At 44.7% G+C, this 23,690-nt stretch overlaps 2 protein-coding genes across 4 annotated transcripts in view; both read right to left on the minus strand.

The window, feature by feature from the left end:
* Positions 1 to 1,134: 1,134 nt before the first annotated feature.
* lmo4b (LIM domain only 4b) lies at positions 1,135 to 17,873 on the minus strand. Of its 3 annotated transcripts, none has more exons than XM_061683326.1 (5): positions 17,275 to 17,873; positions 12,222 to 12,477; positions 4,892 to 4,988; positions 3,447 to 3,602; positions 1,135 to 1,731 (listed from the first exon to the last, which is right to left on the minus strand). In XM_061683326.1, the coding sequence occupies exons 2-5, from the start codon at positions 12,470 to 12,472 to the stop codon at positions 1,723 to 1,725; spliced, it is 513 nt and encodes a 170-aa protein (XP_061539310.1). In that variant the 5' UTR covers positions 12,473 to 12,477; positions 17,275 to 17,873; the 3' UTR covers positions 1,135 to 1,722. The 3 variants fall into 3 exon arrangements, with proteins under 3 accessions (XP_061539310.1, XP_061539312.1, XP_061539311.1); XM_061683328.1 differs by lacking the exon at positions 17,275 to 17,873 and adding an exon at positions 16,842 to 17,019; XM_061683327.1 differs by lacking the exon at positions 17,275 to 17,873 and adding an exon at positions 16,289 to 16,357.
* Positions 17,874 to 18,321: 448 nt separating this feature from the next.
* The window catches only part of hs2st1b (heparan sulfate 2-O-sulfotransferase 1b), a 36,379-nt gene continuing 31,010 nt past the window's right edge, over positions 18,322 to 23,690 (minus strand). Inside the window, exon 8 of the transcript XR_009769022.1 lies at positions 18,322 to 20,247. The gene's annotated coding sequence lies outside the window, so the exon portion shown is untranslated. The remainder of the gene's footprint in view (positions 20,248 to 23,690) is intronic.

Here is a 23,690-nt window from a genome sequence, read left to right on the forward strand (position 1 = left end):
CATGAAGGTCTCGTCCCGTGCGAGCGGCAGATAAGCGTCGGCCCATTAGCGGGGGTGCTCCTCCTTCAGACCCATTAGGTCCTGCGAGGACGTCAAACAGCAATTTGTTGTGCAAATAGGACGTTCAATTTGCGGCTGCGGGAGGAAGAGGGAGCGAGAGAAAGACTCTTCCCTCTCGCTCTAATTGAATTTTCAAAGGGACATTTTCCTCCATTTGTGTCGGCCGGGTCGGGTGATGAATGGCGAAGAGCACAAAGAGGCCACGCGTGCTTATCAGTCTTCACCGTGGTCGTGCAGTCGGAGCTGGAGAAATGGCCAATGGGCAAGGACCACCGCTGCACGGCGAGCCCCCGAAACCAAACTTTGATGCCGGATATCTGGTTACGATCAGGGCGCGTTCGGGCAAATTTACTAGTAGGAATCAAAATAGAAGCCCTGGAATTGGGGCCCAAAACGAATGCTTGAAACCAACCTGGATGAATCATTTAAGGCTCATCCCAGGGGGTTGAACAGACTAGTCAACTTCACCACAGCGCAACAACGATTACAGGTTATAGTTGATTCATTGCCAATCACGTGCTTTGGCATCAGTAACACAGACTCCTCACTGAAATCGGACGGTCGGCACGGCAAACTGGCAACGGTGCCTCAAGTGTGTGGAAATATCTGACTAAAAATGAGACAAGTAGCATGGTCACTGGCAAATTTGCAAAGGCTGAACTGTTCTTGTTTGTTGAAGATCTTTCACCTTTAACCCAAAAGGCTTTTCCAGATCTAAATTTCCAGTGTGGAGTCGCCTCCACTTATGCCTCAGTCGGGGAGTCTCACAAAACGTGCGCAAAACACGCTAGTACATCCGCAGACACCTTCATGGTCTCAAAGACAGTCGGATCTTGTAAAGGTCTTGCAACAATCAAGGCAACTGGACTGTTCTCGTTGGTTGAAGACATTTCACGTCTCATCATACCTCTGCAATTTTGAAGATAAGTTGGCTAACGTTGGCTGCTAGCTTGACATCATGCTGACTTGGTGTGGCGCTCACTGCTGTGGATGAGTGTGCGTGTGTTGATCCTTCTTACATCACTCCTGCGCTCGTTGAAGGTAAACTACAAAAACAGCCACTGGTTCATAAATAAAGCCATTTCAAAATACAGTAAACTGGCCATATAATTTTTTTTTATTAATTAAATACACCACAGAGGAGCAAATATCTCGGAAAATATCACAAATAAATTCATCTCTTTTGTCGGGCATTTAAATGTCGGGAGACTACACCACTGAATGACTGACTAGGAGCATTTGTTCAGATTTCTTCAGGTGTGAAAGGGAGGAAGGTGCTGGGACGACGACATTAACATGCATGCTGTACATACAAATACACAAAGTATGTTTGCGTGGCCATCGTTTGACACAACAGATAAGAAAAACAATTTAAAAAAATAAAAATAAACTAAAAAAATTTAAAATTCACAATCCGGCCACATCATGAAAATGATATCATGTCGCTTCAATAGAAAACATGACACCGTCGAAATGTAGGAAAAAAGTCAGAATCTCTTCCTGGAGAGTCTCTTTGTTTAGGTGTCCCGCCTCGTTAAGTGCAAGTATCCCGTCCAGGTTTGGGGAGAGTTTGGAAAAAAGGGTCCACAAAATGTCTGTGGTGTGGATGAGTGAGGGGCTAAAATGAAGGCACACGTCCCTGCTTTCTTGCGGGGCATCCGTTTAACACACCTGAATAAGGGAGAAGGGAGGCGTCAGTCAGGTTTTTGTCTTAGCCACGCTGCTATTTTATACACACAGTTAGCATTAGCCAGCTAGCACAATGGAAGTCAACCTCGAATTATATGTACACTGTTAGCATTAGTCAGCTTGTGCTATCACAGGGCATATTTCGTTAACACTGCTTGCGTTTGCCAGCTAGCACGGCCGCAGTGCTTTTACATACACCGTTTGCGCTAGCTTAGACAACTAGCAAGATCACATGGCCGCTTCATTTTAGTGACACAAATGGGGGGGTACTGGAGTCACACAAATTGTGGTCTCTGTGTTTATTTAATAAGTGTGTGCATGTGTGCTATAATTAAAGCAGCGTGGCCAATATCCACCGTCGCAGTGCACTTTAGCATCAATAATGCAGCACATTTCACTCCGATGGACGTGGAGCGCATCAATAAGCAACAAGGCCCCGCTGTTTAGCACTACTTAAACAGACATCCACAATTAAGCTTCGTAGCACTTTCAATCCGCGGGCCCCTGAAAAGGCCGCCGCGCTGCCGAGGATTTAAAGGCGCACCGCCACCGCCGCCGCCGCCGCCTCCGCTCCGAAGCACTCAAGGTGAAACCGCAATGTAATTTTTCTTCCTGGCCGACGTGATTACATCTGCTGCGGGCGTAATGAGGAACCGGTGCGTCCTTCGCGTATGATTAGTCTTCTGTTTTGCTTTCAAATGGCAGAGTACAGATCACATCACGCCGCCCCCAGGCTACGCATCTTAGCCTAGGTGGGCAGAGAAAACGGATAAAGACGCTCATTAACACGTCATTCCCGCCACGGGACAGAAGTTCAAGATATGACCTTGTGGAGGGTAAGTTACGCACGTCATGGCGACTCCTCGAAACGATTGTCACACTTCAACACTGGAATTTGCCCAAAATGGCTGACTGTTCAATTTCCGGCATGGGTCCTTGAGACTTTTTCAGGAGTTCCTTTTGGCTAGCTAGACATGTGCTAGGCAGACATCCATACATCCATCCCGCTTACTCACGTCCACCATATTTCATGTTAATCAGAGAAACTGGTGGGGCTGATTTTGACTTTCCAACTTACTAGGTGATCCGACAGACTGTGAAATGGCTGCTTTCAAGCAAAATGGCCAACTTCCTTTTTTCATCCGTTTATGATTAACATGTCTACCAGATTTCGTGTTGATGGGCGAAACTGGTGTCCGGGGCTGATTTCTTTTCTCTAACTTACCAGGGGGCACCACCTGAGTGTGAAATGCTGATTTCAACCAAAATGGCCGACTTTCTGTTCAATTTCAGCCATGGGTCCTTGAGACTTTTTCATGCCTCCTGTGGTGACTGACATACCAACCAAATTGCAATAGTTTCCCGGGCAAAAACTATTCGTCAACAGGGGGGACAGGCGGGGGTGGCTCACTAGAGGTGCCGCACCTGGGAGACGCACGACAACTTTGAGGGCACAGAATTTGTTTGTGCGGATTAACACCCCCGAACCCACCACCAAAAAAAAAACATTTTTTTTATTAATAGAAGAATTCCACTAAATAGCGGCGGTCTGGGATCCCTGCATAACATTCATTTCAATGAGGAAAGTTGATATGAGACAGGAGTGATTTGTGTTATGAGCATGGTCACGGAACCAATTCAAGCACTGTTGGAGGACTTGAGGGGCTGGGCGATACGGGCGGGCGCGAGGGTCTCACCTTCTGGTCCGGCAGTAGCGGGTTGGTCTGCAGCGAGCTCAAGTGTCCGTTGATGAGCGCCGTGGGTCGGTCGTGCTCGCAGAACAGGCTGCCGTTGACGTAGTGGAAGCGGTCGCCCGGCACCAGGCGGTTCCGGCAGGTGGAGCAAATGAAACACTGGAGAGACAGGGGAGGGGGGCGGAGAGAGAGAGAGAGAGAGTAGTGGGGGTCTTGACGCCTTGGAGCAAAAAAAAAAAAACAGCTACCTCCAACTAACGACCTTCAATTGGGGAGCCGCTAATGAGGCTCATGAGGGGTTTCCGACTAAACGGGTCACCTTCACGCACCGGTTTTGACTTCCACAGCTACACAAACTCTGTAGACTATTAATAGATGACATCATTGGCACAGAAATGCCCAAACTTTTGTGAATAGACCGTGTAAAGGCTCCAGCAGGCTCGAAGTAAAAGTAAGTGGTCAGGAATCCACACAATATCGCAGCCCCGCTAAATCCCGTGATTTCTCTGTTAATTAGATCATGATTTTTGTATTGAAATACGTTTAATAATGGTCGGAAACTATGGTCAAATACTGTAGGTTTCAATGGGATTACAGCATGTGGGAGGGTATTTTAAGGCTTAAACTACAAAATATTTTTAAAATTTTTTATATTGCAATAAACTACCGGCAACTACAAAAACAAACCCCCACAGCCCCAAAAAAAAAACTATTATTATTATTTTTTTTTTTTAAATGTCCATCTTTGGCGGAAACTGGGTCAAGGGTAGAAAATAAATGTTAAAATGCATGTAAAATAACCAATTATAATAAAATAATTCATTTTTTAATCTTTTATCTTTACAGTATTAATTTTTTTATTTCATTTACAATACAGCAAGTTACCAAATTCTGGTACATGGTTCCATTATGTAACATTACAAATTTCAACACAGACTGACTGGCCAAAAATAAGAATTTAATACCTCGTAAAATGAAATTAAATAACTTTTAATTCCATATATATTTACTATGGTATTAAATAATAATAAATATAGTTTTAAAGCATAGTCCATTGGAAAAGAAAACCTCAAAAACACTACACAGATAAAAGCAGCAATCAACATCCCTTTTCTAAGTGACTTTCAAAAACCGCCAAGCGGTCTGGTTCGGTTGAGTATGGTACGATGCACTTTTGTTTTTATTATGTTACCAATTGCAAAGAGTCCTATAGCATCCTACCCAAACAGTCCCGCATTTCAGTAATGCTAAACGCACTCGTACACTTTGGCACACTTGTGAAGGGTGCAGTTAGATGCACTGCTATCTGCAGATTGGCCAAGAGAGAATTGTCCCTTTTATAGCGTTTTTTTATACCGTTTGGTGGAAACGTGGCTTGGTGCATCTGCTGCTGAGCTAACTTTTTGCTGTCATGACGCAAACGCGACGGATGTATATTGAGAGTTTACCTTGAGATGGTAGACGTTGCCCTGCGCCCTCATCACCAGCTCGCTGGCGGGGATGGACTGGCCGCACGCACTGCAAGCACCGCTGTTGCCGAATAATCTGACGGGAAAGAAGAGGGGACGTCAATGTGAGTTATGAACAGGAACGTGCGCAGCCCGTCGAGGCAGATATGCCAGGTTGCGGACATAGAGAATGTCAAGGTGCTTTATAAATCCTATGACGTTATTATTAAAATAAAAAAGAAGTAGCTGTTCCTGGTAGCTGATATTGTGTCGGAACAGAAGCACCCGCAGCCCGTCTAATCAGAGAGGTCGGTTTGTGGGCATTATTAGGATTGTGACTGGAAGGTGGTTTGTGTATGTAGGTATACGGCCATTCTCCTCCCGAGACATGGCAACATTCTTACTGCCAGCTATTAACAGGAGAGTCCACAACCCTACGAGCTAACAATGCATCAAAACGCCCTGAGACCATCTAGGCAGCAATGTCTGGTTGCGGCCATCAGGGGTGCCGACGGTATCCAAGAACTACACCATTCTCCTTTTAAGATATTAGTGAAATTCATGACGAAACGGCAATTCAAAAATCTTGCTTGACGTTACGGTGATGTAATAACAGGAGCCTCATCGGCCCATCCGGGCGGCGGCGTCTGGTTGATGCCATCGAGACTGTGGAGGGCAATCGCTAAATGACCATCACACTAACACTAAATCTGAACATTCCTCGGCGCTAATAATTCATTGAAACAGAAGCACTGGCAGGCATTAGTGCTGTTGAGGACCCCCACTCAATACCACAAGAAAGCTGCCATTTCTCATCATCACGGCATCGTAACGCTACAACCTGACGTTCGTGTGAGCTAAAAATGCATCTAAACAGGAGCGTCCCAAGCCCATCCCGGCAGACGCAACCGCTTGGACTCGCTAGAGCGCTCTGACACTGGCATGTTTCCATTAGAAAGCTGCCATTTCTCATCATCTTGATTAGGGAACAAACAAAAATCAGACAGCTAATAATGTGTTGGAAAAGACGCATCCGCAACCCATCAAGGCAGAGACGTTGGGTTGCAGCCATTAGGACTATCAATGGCACGCCGTAAATCATCACGACACTGCTACACAAAAGTGTGTTGTTCCTACGAGCTAATAATGCCTCGAAACATGAGCATCCGCAGCCCGTTCAGGCGGTAATGGCCATTAGGAATATCAAAGATTATACGTTGCTGCCTTTCTTTAACTGGAAAGATGACATTTGTCATTATCATAACATGGAAAGGAACACTCAAAAATAAGGGCTTACTGCCAGCTAATGTGTTGGAAAAGGAGCATCTGCAGCCCGTCTAGGCGGTGGTGGCCATGTCCGGTTGCAATGATCAGTATTGTCAAGGGCGATTCATAAACCGTCGCAAAACTAATAATCCGTCGGAACAGAAGTGTCTGCGGCCCGTCCAGGCGGTAGCGGCCATTAGACACGCTCTGTCACTACTGCGCTGCCATTTGTCATCATCACGACACCAACACAAAATTGCGTTGTTCCTACGAGCTAATAACGTGTCGCAGCAGGAACGTCCTCAGCCCGTCCAGGCGGCTGCAGGCGTTGGGAACGTCTGGAGCGCTCTTTCACTGCCGTGTTTCTATTAGAAAGCCGTGGCTAGTGGGCTTGATATATCGTGCACGGGTTAACCTTTTCAATCACGGTGTCAACACTTTAGATTTGCTTCTACTCATCTCTTTCGTCAACCCCCTCCAATCCTCCCTCCATACTCGACCCCCCCCCCCCCCCCCGCTTGATAATGAAATGCTTGCTACGGCTTCCTTTCTATCTTCCTTCTGAGTCCACAATTTAGATTACTTCATCTCAGTGAGCAGCAAACTGAATGAAATTTCGATTTGAGCAGAAAGTAATTTACTGGGATCTGGAGCCATTTGTCATCATATCTCAACGGGTGTTTGCTCTATCACACCACTTTTCCTAAGCAATCAAATAAGAGCGCGGCATCTGACATGCTTCGACGGGAAGGGCGGCAAAAAAGAAAAGGGGGTGAGGCAGGAGAAAGGGGGGACAGACGGGATCAGATTAAGTTGTTTGGCGTAAACATGACGGAAGAGTCCCCCCCCAACCCACCCATTTCAAATTCGGACATATTGAGAGACTTTTCTTACGTGACAGTAATGAGCTAATACGAGGTTCCACAACCCGAGCGAACAGCAAGGAAGGAAAGGGGTGGCGGCTGGTTGGTGGGGGCGGGCTGCTTTCAAGAAGACAACAGCAAATTTAGTCTCGGAGTGATTTGGAAAGGCTCCATCAAAACTCAATTCCACAAACTAATTAACTGGAGGCTGATGGTGACAATGGTGCCAACTCGGCGCTTTCAACTGGGACAAACGTGACGCAAACGTGACGGGACTGGCGGCCCCCCACCCAAACCCGACAGCAACAACTCAAGTCCCTTCGTGCCCCCCCTTCTCCCTTAAATGTTGGTTTAATTCCTGAAGTCTAAATGTTCCATATTTAAACCATATTTGGAGGACAATTCTTTCGCAGAAATAAACTTGCTGCATATTGATACTTGTGTTTTCTAACCCTTGTGAGAAATCACTAACATGATCCCTGTCTTCACATAAATGAATATCAATTATTAATAAGATATTCTTAAAGGTCATTAGAAAATTGTGATTTCAGAAGGGGATGTTTTTGCGTGCAATGCAGATGATTTTCTCCACACTTTTAGATACATCAGATTACTTTGATGTTAGGATGGCACTGACATAATATACTCCATTCATATCAGACGCATAATTAAGGCCTGATTTGGATTCCAGACACCCGTGATTTTTTTTTTTTTTTTTTAAACACTGCTGCGACATACTGAACTGGGCTCAAAAATTGGGAATGTTGTGGCTTGGACCATGTAGTGTAAATCCGGCCTGAATGAGAAGTGGGCATTATGACATTCAGTGTAAATCCAGCCTAAGAGTCTTGTGTGCACAATTAAGCGGTCATCCATATTTGAAGTCGGGCTCTAATGGCCTCGAGTGCCACTGAACTCCAGCGCCCGGGTGGCACGCAAACGCCGGGACGACGTAATTAACGTCGAGGGACTCTTTAATTGCGGCGACACATCTGTTTGGGCTTCTTATCCCCCCTAGACCAACCATCCCCCACCTCACCTCTCTTACTAAAACATGATCTTGACTGATGTGAGGATTAAATTAAAGAAGAAGAAGAAAACACGGCGAGCAGCCTGTCAACAGTGCGGCTGTCAGGTAAACGCCAGGCTCATTCAGTTTTGCCTTTGAGCGGGGTAAAATTACACGCACGCGCGCGCACACACGCATGCACACACACACACACACACACACACACACACACACACACAGTCCATTAAAAAGGCTTCTGTGCATCAGCGGCCAAAGCACCTTAAAAGCACGAGGCCATATTGAAACTGAAGCGCGGCTTTGCATAATGGCAGGAGGTGCATTAGAGTGTGGGGGGGGGGAAGGTTAGCGGGGCGGGGGTGCGTGCGTGTTGTGCACGTGTTTCGGGGAGGAGGGCGGCTGCGGCGGACGGCCAAATTACACGCGCTTGATTCAGAGTAACAGATCGGGCCCCCGCCGAGCGAGTGCAAGGCCCTCGGAATTAATTCCGTTATGACAAATCAAGATAAACGCTCCCGCTAAATTGCGCGGCCATTTAATTAATTCCCTGAGATCCCGCGCTCGCCCGGGCTCTAATAGTTCACGTCGTGCCGCCGCTGTCACGGCGCTCGAGCAGGCTTCAGAGTGATATTAAATAACCAACTATTAGATTTACCTCACACGTTCCATTGGAAAAGTGCCATTTAATTACCTCGGCTTATTCAATTAAAAGGGGGGTGGGAGGCGGTGTTCTCTCCTGAATCCAGGAGCAAATTAATTCCCTCAGAGACAGAAGGCGTTACCATCCCCAAACATTTGCTTGTGGTGGCTGTTGACAGGATTCGAGGCGGATTTTGAAATCAGGCACTTTAATGCAAACGCGTTGCAGTGAGCACATACGCCAGTGTTAACGTTAGCGTCGCGCAAGACTAGTTTGTCTCAGTAACTACTGATCCTTTGATTCGGAAATATCATTACATCGGTATTGACATATCGATACTTTTTTTTATATTCATCTGTCGATAACGAAATAGAACCGCCTTGATCCTGAAAAACAGATAGAAATAGTGATCAATTCGATACTGAAATAACAATAGCGTAATTTAATAACGAAAACAAATCTGCGCTGAAATATTGATCCTGCGATACTAAAATATTGACGCTGTGACGCTGAAATAATTTGAGAGAAATGATACTTCAACAATGAAAAAGATTTTGAAATAATTATGCTTTCATGCCGAAATGACACCTCCACACTTAAATAAAAAGTGATACTAAAACATTGATCCTTCGATATTCAAAAATCTATTTCTCGATACTGAAACGGATCTAGCTTAAGGTGCCAAATTCAACGCCCGGTGATCCGGCCCGCCACATCATTTTCTATGTCCACATAAGCCAACTTTCAGCATCAAATTCAGTGATTCTTGTTAAAATCGGTACCAACATTTCAAATTGCCATATGTAATAAACACTAACACTGAGATATTGCAAGCATTATTTTCTTACCAAAATCACTTTTTTACAGTAACTTGAACAATAGTTGAACAAACTACTGTCCTTGACTTATGATTTCAAAACTAGCTATCAATTTGTTGTGTATATGTAAGAATATGAGAGGTGATTAAGCATTTATATGGTTTTAGTTATAACGGCCCTTTAAGGGACAAAAAGGAGTTTGACACCCCTGTGGTATACACAGGTATACAGTTCCTTCGATATGAACCGATACTGAAATTATGATACTTCAATGTCGCTCCTTTGATACGGAAATTTCGATTCTTTGATACTGAAAATTTGATAACTTTGACAGAGAAACTTCCATCCTTCGCAACTGAAATTATACTCAAATAGCTGCCGAGAGCCTTCCCTATACTGGAATTGATTTGCCAGCTAACTACTGAACAAACTATTGTACTCCACAGTCTCCACTTCACTGCAGCGGTCCTCAAGTCTCCTTCTGGATGAAACGGCCGCTACGTTCAGTGTGGCGTGGTTCACGCGGTTTGAAGTGGGAAACCCAGACGAGGAATGGAAAAAAAATCATCAACATTACTGTCCCTTTAAGATGAGGTAGAGAGGAAGGTTAGGGGGGGGGGAGAGAGAAAAAAAAAAAAAAAAAAAAAAGCATCAAATGGCCTTGGCAATAATCCGTCCTCACTATCTGCTGCTCCCTCTCAAAAGCCAATTTGCTTAATTAAATGTTTTGTTTGCCCGCGCGCCTCTCATTCATTTCGGACACGTCAGCGCACGAGCGGATACAAGCCAGGGAGCAGATCTCATTAGATAAAACCCATCAGGACTAAAAGGAAATGGAGGGGGGTGCGGCTATAATTAAAGCTTTTAATTGTGTAGACTCACTGTCGGATGCCTGCTTTATCTCCGCGTAGATCCCACGCTTCCATCACATGCATTTAGCTTTGTTTGAGTTGGCTACAAGTGGAAAGGTGGATCTAAACCCTCCTCCTGCTTATTTTAATGGCGTTACCGTCCCATTACGAATCAAGTGTCCCATTGACTTCTTCTTCATGCGTTCAAGTCGCCAGTGCCGCGACACCATACCTGTCATACTTTACGTACAGAGCCCCAGACATAACATGGGGGGGGGGGGGGGGTTTCAATTCAATTACGGACACACATTACTAACTTGAAAGATTCAAAATTTTACATAGTGGCCACTAAATAGGTCTAACGTTCACAGGAAGTACAGTAAACCCTCCTCAATCGCGGGGGGTTACGTTCTAGACCCCCCCCACCCCCGTGATATAGCGGGTCCGTGACACTACAGGGATTTACTGTACTAATTAGTGGGTTTAAGATGATTCCCATTACAAACTTGGTACGTCTGGCTAAGAAAAAGAAGCCCACCTTTTCTAGAAGCCACAATCATGATGTCCTCTGCCTGACCGTTACTAGAGAAGGTGCGCTACATTTGCGTAGCCAATTTTTCAGTAATGGCACGAAGAGGGATGCACTGATACCGATACCAGTATCGGTGGTGACCGACACTGTACGTCTGTACTCGTACTGGAAAAACTGCTCTGATACCATGACACGGATAGTTGACCAGCCTGACATAAACCTTCAAAGAAAAGAAAGGCAAGCAATGGCGGGTTAAAGAATCACTTCAGTTGTCCGGTAAAGACACGAAGCAATCACTTTAATTGATTCAAAAAGCGTGTTTGCGAAGAGGTGGAGCGATCACGTCAGTCTACTGAAATGCTAATTGTCGCAAACGTAATGCAAGATCACCTCGAACACTCCGAAGGGAACGCCAACTAATGCATTAAGACACACTTTAATAGGGCTGAGGGACTGTTTACAGTGCTGCTGTTTTGGTCAGCGACAGAGTTGGCTCAGCATTCAACTCTTTAATATCATTATTGATGTAGACAAACACATTTAAACAAGGCAGAAGGTAAGACCCCGGAGACAAATTCGGTGCGCTGCTGCAAACCAAAAAGTATTCAAATAAAACAAACATTATCACTTGTAATATGTCTTGTCTCCATGGAAGCAGATGAGTATCATGACAAAACACTTTGTCGTTGCCCTCACTTTCAAATATCATATCACCGTGATTTATTGGACTCTTATTTTAGCTTGGAGGAAATAAAGTAAACTTTCAGGAGCTATGGCCTAACACGTCACCAAGAAGACAACACAATGTTTTAATATCAAGTTGTGACGGTCTTTACGTTTTTTGCATGTTTAAAACATTACAAGTAAAAGACGTTTTCATTGATCCTGTTGAACAAGCGAGCATACGCGTTTTATTCAAGAGAGGCGATATTTTGCTTTCAAATTCATTTTTAACCAAGACTGACTTTTTGGTGACCGACCACTTAAGACAAAATGTAGCGCGGAGGGTGCCGCTGCTTTGGTTAGCAACCAAACAAGCAGACGCGCGCACGCACACGCGTGCACACACACACACACACAACCCTGCAGAGCGACCACATATCAAGTCTCCTAGGAAGCTAATTGCCACAAAGTGTGCTTTACATTCACTTTAATTCAGCCGAGTGGTTGTTTACATGCTGCCGCAGGAACTGCTGTTTTGGTTAGCAATGGAAACAAGCAACAATGCGCACAACGCATTGTTGCAACAATGCCGCGTCGTAGCATGAAAGCACGTAAAAGGCGTCTCCTTCTGCTACGGCTCAATTTTGCGGGAGAGCCGGTTCGTTTGTACCTGATGTAGTCGTTCCGGCAGAGGATCATGCCGCTCTTGGTGTAGCACGACGTGCCGATCTCGCCCAACTGCGCCTGGCAGCACGAGCACTTGAGGCAGCGGCTGTGCCAGTAGCCGTCCATGGCGTACAGGAGGAAGCGGTCGGCGATTTTGCCGCCGCAGCCGGCGCAACGCTTCCACGGCAGTGAGCCGCCGGACATCGACGGCGGCGGCTGCTGCTGCTGCTGGCCGTTTCCTCCGGGGTTCACCATCGTCCCTATAAAATAAAATAAAAAATAGACGCGATTCCTCGTTAGCAGTGCCAGCTGCCATTCATTCTTTTGTAGAAAAACTTCACACAGAACACACATGAACATTAGTGATAGACAGATTAATGGCTGGGCCGATAGTTGGCATTTTGGCTCATATCGGCATCGCCCACCGCCCCCCCCTCAATCTGATCACCGATAATTTAAGGCTGGGTTATTTTGGCTCTGATGCTGCCGAAGCGAGCCTCTCTGTATGAGACTTCTCTCTCCAGCATTGTACCGCCCACCTGATTGGTTCGGCTTGTACAGCCACTGCACGGGTAACAGTCAATCAGTATGAAGTAAAAGTCGTGCAATGCATGAGCAATGCTCTCAGTCTCACACACATGGAACAGAGAAATGAAAGTTTGACCAAATGGAGACATGAGATACATTTCAAAGGGAAGTTAAGGCAGCAGACTACATAAATTGGAATAAAGCCTCGTCCTCTACAACACACAACTACTTGTAACATTACTATGAGCCCATTAAGGTTATATAAAATAAACACACGCACTCCCTGCAGGTGTGCCGGTTAGTATTAATTGCCCGAATATGCTTAGAGTAAATGTAGTTTCAATCATGAGCTACTTTGTGTATTAAATGCACTGTATAAATAAAGCTGCCAGTGCCTTGCCTTGAGCTAACCCCCGCTAGTAGACTATGGGGGAAGAGGTTAACTCGCGGGCCCACACACAGCTAGCTGCTAATTTGCCACGTCAACCACAGAGGTTAACCACTTGAAACATGGTTGCTAATTACTGATAGGGAAATAGTCTGGTAAAAGTAAGAATGCGTGTGAGAGAGAGAGAAAAAAATATTCTGTTTTATTGTAGGGAAGCACAACCGTTGCGGGGACTGCCAGAGAATTGTGTGCATGTGTGACAGCAAAGCATTCATGTCTAAAACTGTGTGGAAATAATGGCTGTTGAACTATTTCTGCTGCAACAGGCAGCTGCATATGAACACGTGGGAATGACAGAGACGGCTACAATAGACAGTCGTGTTGATGAGACGTTCGGCTCGCACTGGTGATCGGCTGCTAGCCAGTAGCCGCGTTGAGGATGAGCTACATCTGAAACTCATCGACAGGTGGAAAGGGGACCTACTCTTGTGGTGCACGCAACAGCTCAAAACTCTCTATTGACTTTATGAAACTCTAGGGAATTACTCATTTAAATTTGGGAGCTCCCTGCACTTTTTGTTATAATTTTAAAACAAATATTCATACTTTCCCAGATGATAATAATAATCATAAAAAAGTAACATGTTGCAAATTTGAAAAGCTGTTTAGTAAATGTACTTCAAGGCATTTAAATGAAGTCAAGGGTTTTCAAATTTGGATGCCAATATTTTCCTTTTTACCGCAAAACGAATTTCGGCCCCCTTGATTACTAATAATCGATATCAGGCCTAAAACATCGGTCTATCACTAATGGACATGCACAACACTGTGGAGCGATCTGTTGTCGACTGGAACACTAACTGTCACTAAAGACAGCCTCTACGCATATTGGCGAGAAACGAGGAAAGTATTAAGTCACAAAGAAGCTCAGCAGAACATAAAACATGAACCTACACAACATTGTGGAGCAACCGCACGTCGGGAGTCCACAAAAATAAAGAAATAAGAATATTTACAATATTTTTGAGAGATGAATCATAACGTCAAGAAGTGAGGCAAACTGGGAGGAACATTGAAGTGGGTTAGCTCTTACATAAAAAGAGACTTAAACAACATTGTGGAGTAACCACAGGTCGGTGTCTACAAGAAAAAGGGAGACCAGAATATTTTGGAGACTTGAAAGAAAAGCCAAGCAGCGAGGGAATTTGGGTAGAACTAATAAATTATGTAATTAAAACATTAACATGGACATATACCACATTATGGAGCATCCACATATCGGAGAAAAAAACTGGGAAAAAAAAGGATGAATGTTTAAAATATTTGGGAAAAATTAAGCAAAACGTCAAGAAGCAAGGTAAACTGGGCTAATCGGGTAAATCACAGCGCTCCCTGGAACACAAACAATGTACACAACATCGTGGAGAAATCACATTTAAGAGTCTAATGGAAAAAGGAACTATATGGGAGAAATAAAGTGAAATGGCAATAAGATAACTGGGGGATAACTTAGCTCCTTGGAATATAAACATTGACACACAACATTGTGGAGTGACCACAGGTCAGACTCTACTGGACAAAAAGGGATTATGTTGGAGAAATTTAGCAAAACGTTTAGAAGCAAGGCAGACTGGGCGTAATTAATAAGTTGAATCACTCCCTGGAATTGAAACATGGATGTGCATAACATTGCGGAGTGACCACGTGTCAAGAGTCTACTAAAAAAAGAGAATATTAAAAAGATTTGGGGGAAATGAAGCAGAATGTCAAAAGGTTAGGATAACAGGGCCAAACTAGTAAGTGGCATTGCCCTGTGGAACATAAACATGGACGTACACAACATTGTGGAGCCATCATGTCAGAATCTACTGAAAATATGAATTATTTTTGGGAATTGAAGCGAAACAAGAACTGAGGTAGACTGGTTGGGAGAAATAAGTTGTGTAGGTCCCCTGAAAATATACATGGAAACACACAACATTGTGTCGCAATGCTAATCTTCACCAAGGATTCCATCTCCGCAAAGCACAGGATCATCCTTAACACTCGACACTTTAGTTCGCCAGAGGCTGTTTTGGTGCCTCGACAGGTGCTGCCGTTTCAATGCACAACATTGCGGAGTGCCCGCATCCGAGTCAACGGGAGCGCTAACTGCAGTACAAAATACTTTGCATTCATTCCTTTCATTTGAGTGACACTTTATAAGCCTGCTGCTCCGGTTAGCAATGAGCCACAAAAATGGATATGCACAACATTGTGGAGTGACTACAAAGAGCCTACAGGAACGCTAATTGTCACGATAGACTATTCGCAGGGTACCGATCAACAACTCTTTGGAAAGAGTCTCCAAACTTTCATTAATTTGAGAGATGATAGGAGCTGCTGTTTTAGACCGTTGGACGCCATAACATTGTGGAGTGGCCGTATATTCAAATTTAACAGAACTAACTGTCGTTAACATAGTGAGAGATCATCTTCAATAGTGTGTAAGGGACATGCAGGAAGTCTCTACACAGACAGTAGGGACTGCTGTTTTGGTTAGCTCCGCATTTCACGCTGTAAAGTACAACAATGCCCGTTTCCTGATGGGAAAGCCCGTCTTGGGGGAGGCTTTTAATTATCGTTTTAGGGACCGATCTGTATCGTTCCTAAAAGGGATGTGCTGGGTTTCACCATCCTTCACAGTTACTATGCGAAATAAGATTTTTTTTTGTCATTGTTGCGTTTCTTACCAGCTGGTGAAAAGTGAGGCATCTATTTAAAGGGAGGCGTTTAATCGTCATCTGTGGTCTTCTTCATCGTCTTGTATCGGGGATGATGTCGCGGGTGAAAGTCGCCATCCTTCCCTGGTGTTTTTTTATTTATTTATTTATTTTTTTTTTAAATGGTTGCTCTCTTTCCTGCCAGTAAAAAGTTAGACATCTTTTTGAGGGAGGCGTGTATTGATCGTTTCGACGACCGATCTGCCCTTCTTCGCTGTATCGCTCCTCAACGCAATGAGCAAAGATTCGCCATCATTTGCCATTTCTTTTAGAATTTACACTTTTTTTTGCTGCCGTTTTGTTTTTGTTACCTGCTAGGAAAAAAGTGAAGCGTCTATTTGAGGCAGGCGTTAATTATTGCTGTCTGCCCTTCTTGGCCGTCTCGTTCCTCACCTGGATGTGTCGGGATTCGCGATCCTTCGCTGTTACTTTTCCAAATAAGACTTTTTGTTGTTTCGCTCGTTTCCCGCTAAGGAAAAGTTAGGCGTCTATTTGACGGAGGAGTCTATTCTGCGTTCCGGGACCGATCTGCCCTCCTTCGCGATTCTCCATCCATCGCCGTCACTTTTGGATACAAGACTTTGTTCTGTTATTTTGTTTGCTACCTGCTGAGGAAAGTGAGGCATCTATTCGTGGGAGGAGTTTATCGGTCATTTCTGCCCTTCTTCGGGGTCTCGTTCCTCACCGGGATTTGACATCCTTTGCAGTGACTCTTCGTAATTAGACTGTCAAGCGTTCTTACGTCAAGCAGCCTTTAAATGTCATTTAAAAGTGTAATCCGCCTCCGATTTGGCGAGGAAGCCAAATCTTTTGCTCAAGGCAGGTAGGCTAATTGGGTTTGGGGAAGAGGAGAGCGTGAGGAGGAGGAGGGAGGAGGAGGGGGGGGGGGGGGTGCATTCACCGAAGCCATTAGCGATGGCTCTTTGGGACAAAGCAGGCAGCCTACCTTGAGAGCTGATTACACCTGAGGAAGAGGAGGAGGATGAAGGAGGCGACCTGAAAGTGACTCCCCGGGTAAACAACACGCAGCCATCGTCAAGTTTCACGCAGAGAGGGGAAGGAGACGAGAGAGAGGACGGTGGAGTGCAGCTTTTAACTTCGCTCTGGTAATTACACGGCCGGGCAATTTGAAGAGCGCGGCAGATAACGTGGGCTAAAAGTCAAATTAATCAGGATAAGTGCGCCGTCTTGTTAGATGGTGGACGAAAAACGTCATGCTAGCAAAAGTCAGCTAGCGTACTTTATCCAAAAAAAAAAAAAAAAAAAAAAAAAAAAAAGTGACGTTCGCCCCCACCCCCAAAAAAACCCCGAAAAAAAAAAAAAAGCCTTTAACCACATTTAAACATTTACTCAGTCAACAAGAACAAAAGGAAACTCACCTAGTTTAAAGGGTTGTGAAGTGAACGAGCGGGAGATACAGTCCAAAAAGTACTCGTTGACGGGTTTAAAAAATAATAAATAAATAAATTAATTTTAAAAAGTAAAGAGTTTTTGAGTTCAAGTATTTCCACCGTTCTACTGCCTCGATGCTCGATTGTGTCGGGAACACGCGGAGTCCATGACGGAAGGAAGCTCGGGAGTCTGCCGCCTCGCCGTTAAGGTCCTCACACCGAGCGGAGCGCGCCTTTGACGGCTTGCGAAGTGCGGATGACACCGCTGATTTTTCTCTCCGGTCCGGAAGCTGCTTGGCCACAACTCGCCTCGCGTTGTTCGTCTCTGACAAGGAAGCGAGCGCCTGGAAAAATGCCTTCTGACTGCGTGACGTCAGTGACACGGCCAATCGGAGCCGAGATAGTGGAGAGGGGCGATGTGGATCGGCGACAGCCAGCCAATCAGAGCGAGGGAGAGTGAGAGAGCGGAGCTCATTATTGGAGCACAAAAACATTGCAATTATTCTCTCTCTATTGTTAATACTGTCAATGCATTTTTGATTGATATCAATATTGAAATTATATTCTCCATGGGATCGCATTGTCCCTACTTACCTTCTCCATTGGAAACGCACAGAATGCGTTAATTACGTGACATTCCAGAAGTGTGGCGTACCAAGGCACGCGTCAACGTGTACATGTATTATCTGCGTCGAGTGGCGCCATCGTCTGGCACACAGGGTAATTGCAGCGAGGCGCTCGTCTGTCATTTGCGACCTCATTAAAGACCTCTGGGGGTTGGGTGGAAGGCTAGACCCCATTGGCTGTGATCATTGCCGTCGTTGGTTTTAGGATAGAAGAAGGCGAAGACCGGTTCGTGGGGTCTTTTAGAAAAAACACGTTTCTTAACAAAAGAATATTAACATAAAGACACTGTTACAAAATTACTAATGACGCCAAACTCACCCAAGAGTAGCACTGCGTTTGAGCTTATTTTGTTGGGACAGACTGCGTAATATCCCGGAAGCAAAACTCCACTGCCACCCTCACCTTCACGTTCACGTTCCACTTTCACAAGGCCCCGGTATTCAAGTGAGGGCCAGAGTGCAATTTGTTAAGACTTTTCATGACACTTTATTTACAACACTTCATGACAAAACTTGAAAAATAGATTTTTTAAACTAGAAAAAAAACCCAAAACGTCTTTGTCATTTTTGTTCAAACTGTCAGTTTGACCTTACATGCCAGTATATGAGGAAGAGGATCTTAAAAAAGACACAAAAATCCACCCTCTCTCGTCCCATTTTCTACCTGTCATTTGACTGACGGAACCACCGCACCTGAGAAAAAACAACCAATCAGAGACAGAAGGCGTGACTGACAAGGTGTCCATTATTCTCATGCGCTCGTGGGCACACTCACAGTCCACATACCCTCGCGGCCTTGCGCTGTCACCACTTACGTTGGGTTTGAGCAGCTTTGCCGAAACTACGGTGGAATATCCACCTGCGGTTAGCAACAAAAAGAAGCAATAGGAGGGATTCAGAGACAACACAAGGGTGACATTAAAAGCTGCCTTTTAGGGATAGAGGGGCCACAGGCAGCTGAGAGAGTTCAGAACCTACACGCCCCTAGCAACATGTCTGCTCGACAGGTACGTTTATCACCTCTTTTTGATTTGTAATTGTCTGTACATTGCAAGAAATACAACTTCAAACCGATTTAATTTCGTGTTATAGTAACACCCCATTTTGGATGAGTCCTGCTACCAGCGTTAGCCATGGCTAACATCTGCTTGTTTACAGTGCAAGTCTCGTGGACGTCAGTGAGGGGCGTGGCTTTGGTCACAGACATTTAAAATCTCCCCCTTAAGGTGGGCTGACACCAAGTTCAACCAGCTCTAAGCAACTTGTTTTTTCTGCTTTTCTATATTGCCAATTTAGCAGATGCAAACATAAATGCAATACAATCGCGTGCACCCAGCAGCTGTTCAATGTGGATGTGCCGCTAATGTCAGACGCTGGATTTTTTTAATATATCCGGAACAGTCAGTGTTACGGCCGTAACGAGTCAACGTTCAGTGATTTCCGTGACAAAATACGGATGTTCCGTAACATTTGGCAGCTCCGCTTATTCTTTCTGGAATATTTTGGTCCAAAGATTAAGAGAGGAAAAAACGAAACATCTCCCAAAACCTCCACCCGCTCTTTTAACATTTAAACAAAGACGTGCCAATTGGGGACATAAAAGCAGGAGCTGGTCCTAGATCTCTCCCTGCATATGGGAGCAGAATCAGAAGCAGAAGCAGCACAAAGAGATGAAGAACACCTTCGTAGTGAAGATTGGTTCAGGTGTTGGTTTCAAAGAAAACAAAGACAGGTGTGGTTCTTAAGGAAGAAGACTGGTTCGAAAGTTGTTTTTAGGGACGATGATGACTGATCAGCTGTTGGTACCCTGCAAGAGGAAAACTGGTTCAGGTGTTGGTTTTAGCAAAGAAAACTTTCGGGTGTTTGTTTTGAGGAAGAAGACTAATTCCGGTCGGGAAGCAGACTAGTTCAGGCATTGGTAGAACAGAAGAAGAAAACTGGTTCAAGCGTTGTTGTTTTTTCCAGGAAGTAGAAGACTGGAAAAAGGAAAAAATGATTCAGGTGTTAGTTTTATGGAAGCGACGACTGATTTATCTGTTGATTCTAGCCAGTTTTTTTTTTCGGGAAGAAGACAATTGGTTCAGGTGTTGGTTTTAGGGAAGAATAAGACGACTGTGGGGAAGTGTGTGCGGGCAGGCATTCCCAGCCTCAGAAAATTGATCATCGCTTTTCTCTGCTGAGATCTTTGAGTCCTTTGGCACCTTTTTGTCCTGAGCAGCTGCACTATGAAGCAGACGATGGCGGAGCCGGCCTCAGATGTTTGGATGCTCCCCACAGGGCTGATCTCACCCCGGTGAAAAGGAAACCGCGGCGCTTCGTAATGAAGACGCTTGTCCTGCCGGGGGGAGCGAGGAAGAAAAAGAGCACAAGAATTCATGGTGATGGTTAGCTTCACGCTGGAGTTGTGTTCTGTTACAGCTTCAATGAGGGCTGACCGAACAACAATTTCAACCTCCCCCTCTCTCGTTCTTTTTAAATGCTAACATCAACAAAGTGAGATTTAAGGGTATTGCGCTGATGAATGCTTAACAGTCTGTTTCCTTCAAGACATCCACACAACTTGAAGAATCCCAGATATCATTTTGCGTGCTTACTACGACTCTCCTGTCTGCATACTAAAGGCAGGGCTTCAGCTTAGCATCAAATGCAGGTGCCAAGCGACGAAGATGGTCAAAACTTGCATCCAACCTAAACTAGTCTCCGTCTTCTCTGAAGTCAACATCGAAACCAGTTGTCTTTTTCCCTATAATCAATATCTGAACCAGTCTTCCACCCAAAAAAACAATGCTTAAACCAGGCTAGAAACCACACCTACACCAGTCTTCTTCTTCCCTTAGACCCCCTGCGCATCGAGCGACGTGGCCGAACGCGAGTGAGGTGGAGCATCGCGAAAAACAGAACCAAAAAAAAAATGTTTGCGACTCACACCACCACAGCAAGCGATTGAGCACTGAGTATCTACAGACGCGCTGCAACGGAAGTCTCGCTTACGCTTAGTACCTGGAAACGTATATTATTAAACGTGTACGTTCGTGCATTTTTGTTTGGCAGTTACATCTGCGATATTGTGATGCTGTTAACCGGTGATAACATTTTTAAAGCTCACCTGGCCTACAGCCACAAACAAAAACTAGTTGTTGAACACGCGACAGTTCAGTCAGTCAGTTGGGCCGCGTCGGAGAGCGGAGGGCCTTAAACCAACAGAAGACTAGTTTAGGAGTGAAGACTGGAGTAGATGTAGGTTTTAGGGAAAATAATTTACTCAAGCATTGATTTTAGGAAATAAGATTGGTTTAGTTTCTGGTTATAGACTGGTTATTAGTTTAGAAGAAGAAAAGTTCAGATCAAAAAGACTAGTTCAGGCGTTGGCTTTAGGGAACAAGAAGACTGGGTCAGGGAAAAAGAGATGATCAATTTTCCAAGAGGGAATGCCCCCCCCCCCTTCTCCAAACACAGAGCTCGCTGACCCCTCCTCTTGCTCCCACCCTCGCAACGACGTGCCGTAATTATTTACTAGAGAAGAGAAGAAAAAAAAAAGGCGCAAAAGAAGAAGACCACTCAGAGTAATTCCTCTCTGCTCTGTGTTATGAGAAGCTCATTAAAACAAGCTCGGAACAAACACAAAGCTTTTCCCTGCGAGCCCCCCTCTTCTTTTCAGACTCATCTCGTAATTTCCCTCTGTTTTAATCATTGAAATCAATTAATCATCGCACACTGGAAAAAATATTCCCCACCATCTTTCTGCCGTGTTTTTGTTTCGGCTGATGAGATTGTCAAGAGAGCTCCTGAGCAAAGTGGGCTCGCGTCGCCTGGTTGCCAAAGGGGAAATCAGCTCGGCGCAGCAGCATCTCTTCGGAGATCCAGGAATAATAAAACAATTAAAGTGGAGGAAAAGATTGTCTTTATACATCTGATGTCTTTCCAATGAGGCCGGGGGCATCTCATAATGAACATGTTTTGTCATGTAAAACCCACCTGGCGCATTCAAAGTCTCTGGGTAACTTTTCCTATGGGCGGAACTCACTTTATGACTTTTTGTTCAGTTCAGCATATAAACCTGTCTTCTTCCTTGAAACCAGGCTAGACCTATCAGCTGAACCAGTTTTATTCAGCACCCACCATCAGTCTTCTTACCAATTACCAACACTTGAACCAGGCTACATCAAACGCCTGAACCAGTCTTTTTTGTTTTCCAAAGGACAAAGACTAAATATCAAGCATTGATTTTAGGGAAGAAGAAGAAGACGATAATTCTGATGATGATGATTTGGGCATCTGATTTAGGGACCAAAAAGGTTGGTTTCAGTTGTAGGTTTCAGGGTCGAAGAAGACTGGTTCAGGTGTTGTTTGTAAGGGTAGAAGAAGACTGGTTCAAGCATTGATTTTTAGGGACAAAGAAGACTGGCTCTGCTTTTGGTTTTAGGGAATAACATAATAGGTTTAGGCATTGGTTTTTGGAGCAACAACTTTTTTAGATGTTGGTTTTAGGGATGAAGAAGAAGACTGGTTCTGGTCTTACTTTTAAAGAAGATGAAGCATGGTTCAGGGAATGGTTCCAACCTGGTTTAAGCTTTGGCTTTGGTTCAGGTGTTGGTTGTAAGGACAAAGAAGACTGGTTCTGGTTTTAGGGAACAATAAGACAGGTGGAGGTGTAGGTATTCGGAAAGAAGACTTGTTTGGATGTTGGTTTTAGGGATGAAGATGATGACTGGTGCAGGTCTTAGTTATAACGAAGAAGACGACTTGTTAGGCCTTGATTTTAGGGAATATCAGGACAGGTTCAGGTGTTGGTTTCGCGGAAGATTAGTTGAGGTGTTGGTTTCGCGGAAGAAGATTAGTTGAGGTGTTGGTTTCAGGGAAGACGTAAACTGGTTCAGTTATTGGTTGTAGCAAAGATCAAGCGTTGGTTTTAGGGAAGAAGACTGGTTAGGCCTTGATTTTTAGGAGTACCAGGACTGGTTCAGGTGTTGTTTTTTTGGAAGAAGATTAGTTGAGGTGTTGATTTTAGGGAAGATGAAAACTAGCTCAGTTATTGGTTGCAGCAAAGAAGACTGGTTAATATTTTGGTTTTGGGGAAGAAGGCCGGTTCAGGTGTTGGTTCTGGTCTAGTTCAAGCGTGGGTTTAGCGGGAAGACGAAGACAGGTTCAGGCGTTGATTTCAGACAATTTCTCGTACCGCATTGTTACCACAAAGGTTGTCCTGCCAGACCAAACAAGAGCTGCCCCTAAACCGCTTTGAATTTCCTCATACCAAACAGAAGTTAAAGACTAAGTTGACACGTCTACTGGATCAGTTTGATACATGATTTAACATGTCTGAGTGGCATCTTTCAAAGCTGCCACAAGCCCATTTCGATGCAAATAAAAGTGTGCGGAACATCCCGGTAAGTAATGGAAGGCAGCCAGTCAATGAGCGGCCCCCCTTCATGTGTTTTAATCGGCAAATAATTAATTCCTCGCACTATTTTCGACTCCCGTGTGCGTACAAACACACAAACAGCCGCTAACGACGCTGCCTTAATGAACCGTCGTGAATCCTTTAACGAGTCTCGATGCCTGGTGATGAATTTCATAATTATTCAGCCCCCGCACGAGCGGCGCGGGAAAGCCATCAGTCAAGGCAAATGAGTTGGCATCCATTAAGGGTTTGTGATGTCTTGTCGGGACGTTGGCTTTATTAGCTCCTTACAAGCATTGCCATAATTGAGTGCATATTTCATTTGTCTCCCAGTTCACTTTACTAAATGACTGCTTATATATATATATATATATATATAT

This window comes from Phycodurus eques, chromosome 8, assembly GCF_024500275.1.
Source record: "Phycodurus eques isolate BA_2022a chromosome 8, UOR_Pequ_1.1, whole genome shotgun sequence".
Lineage (NCBI taxonomy): Eukaryota > Metazoa > Chordata > Actinopteri > Syngnathiformes > Syngnathidae > Phycodurus > Phycodurus eques.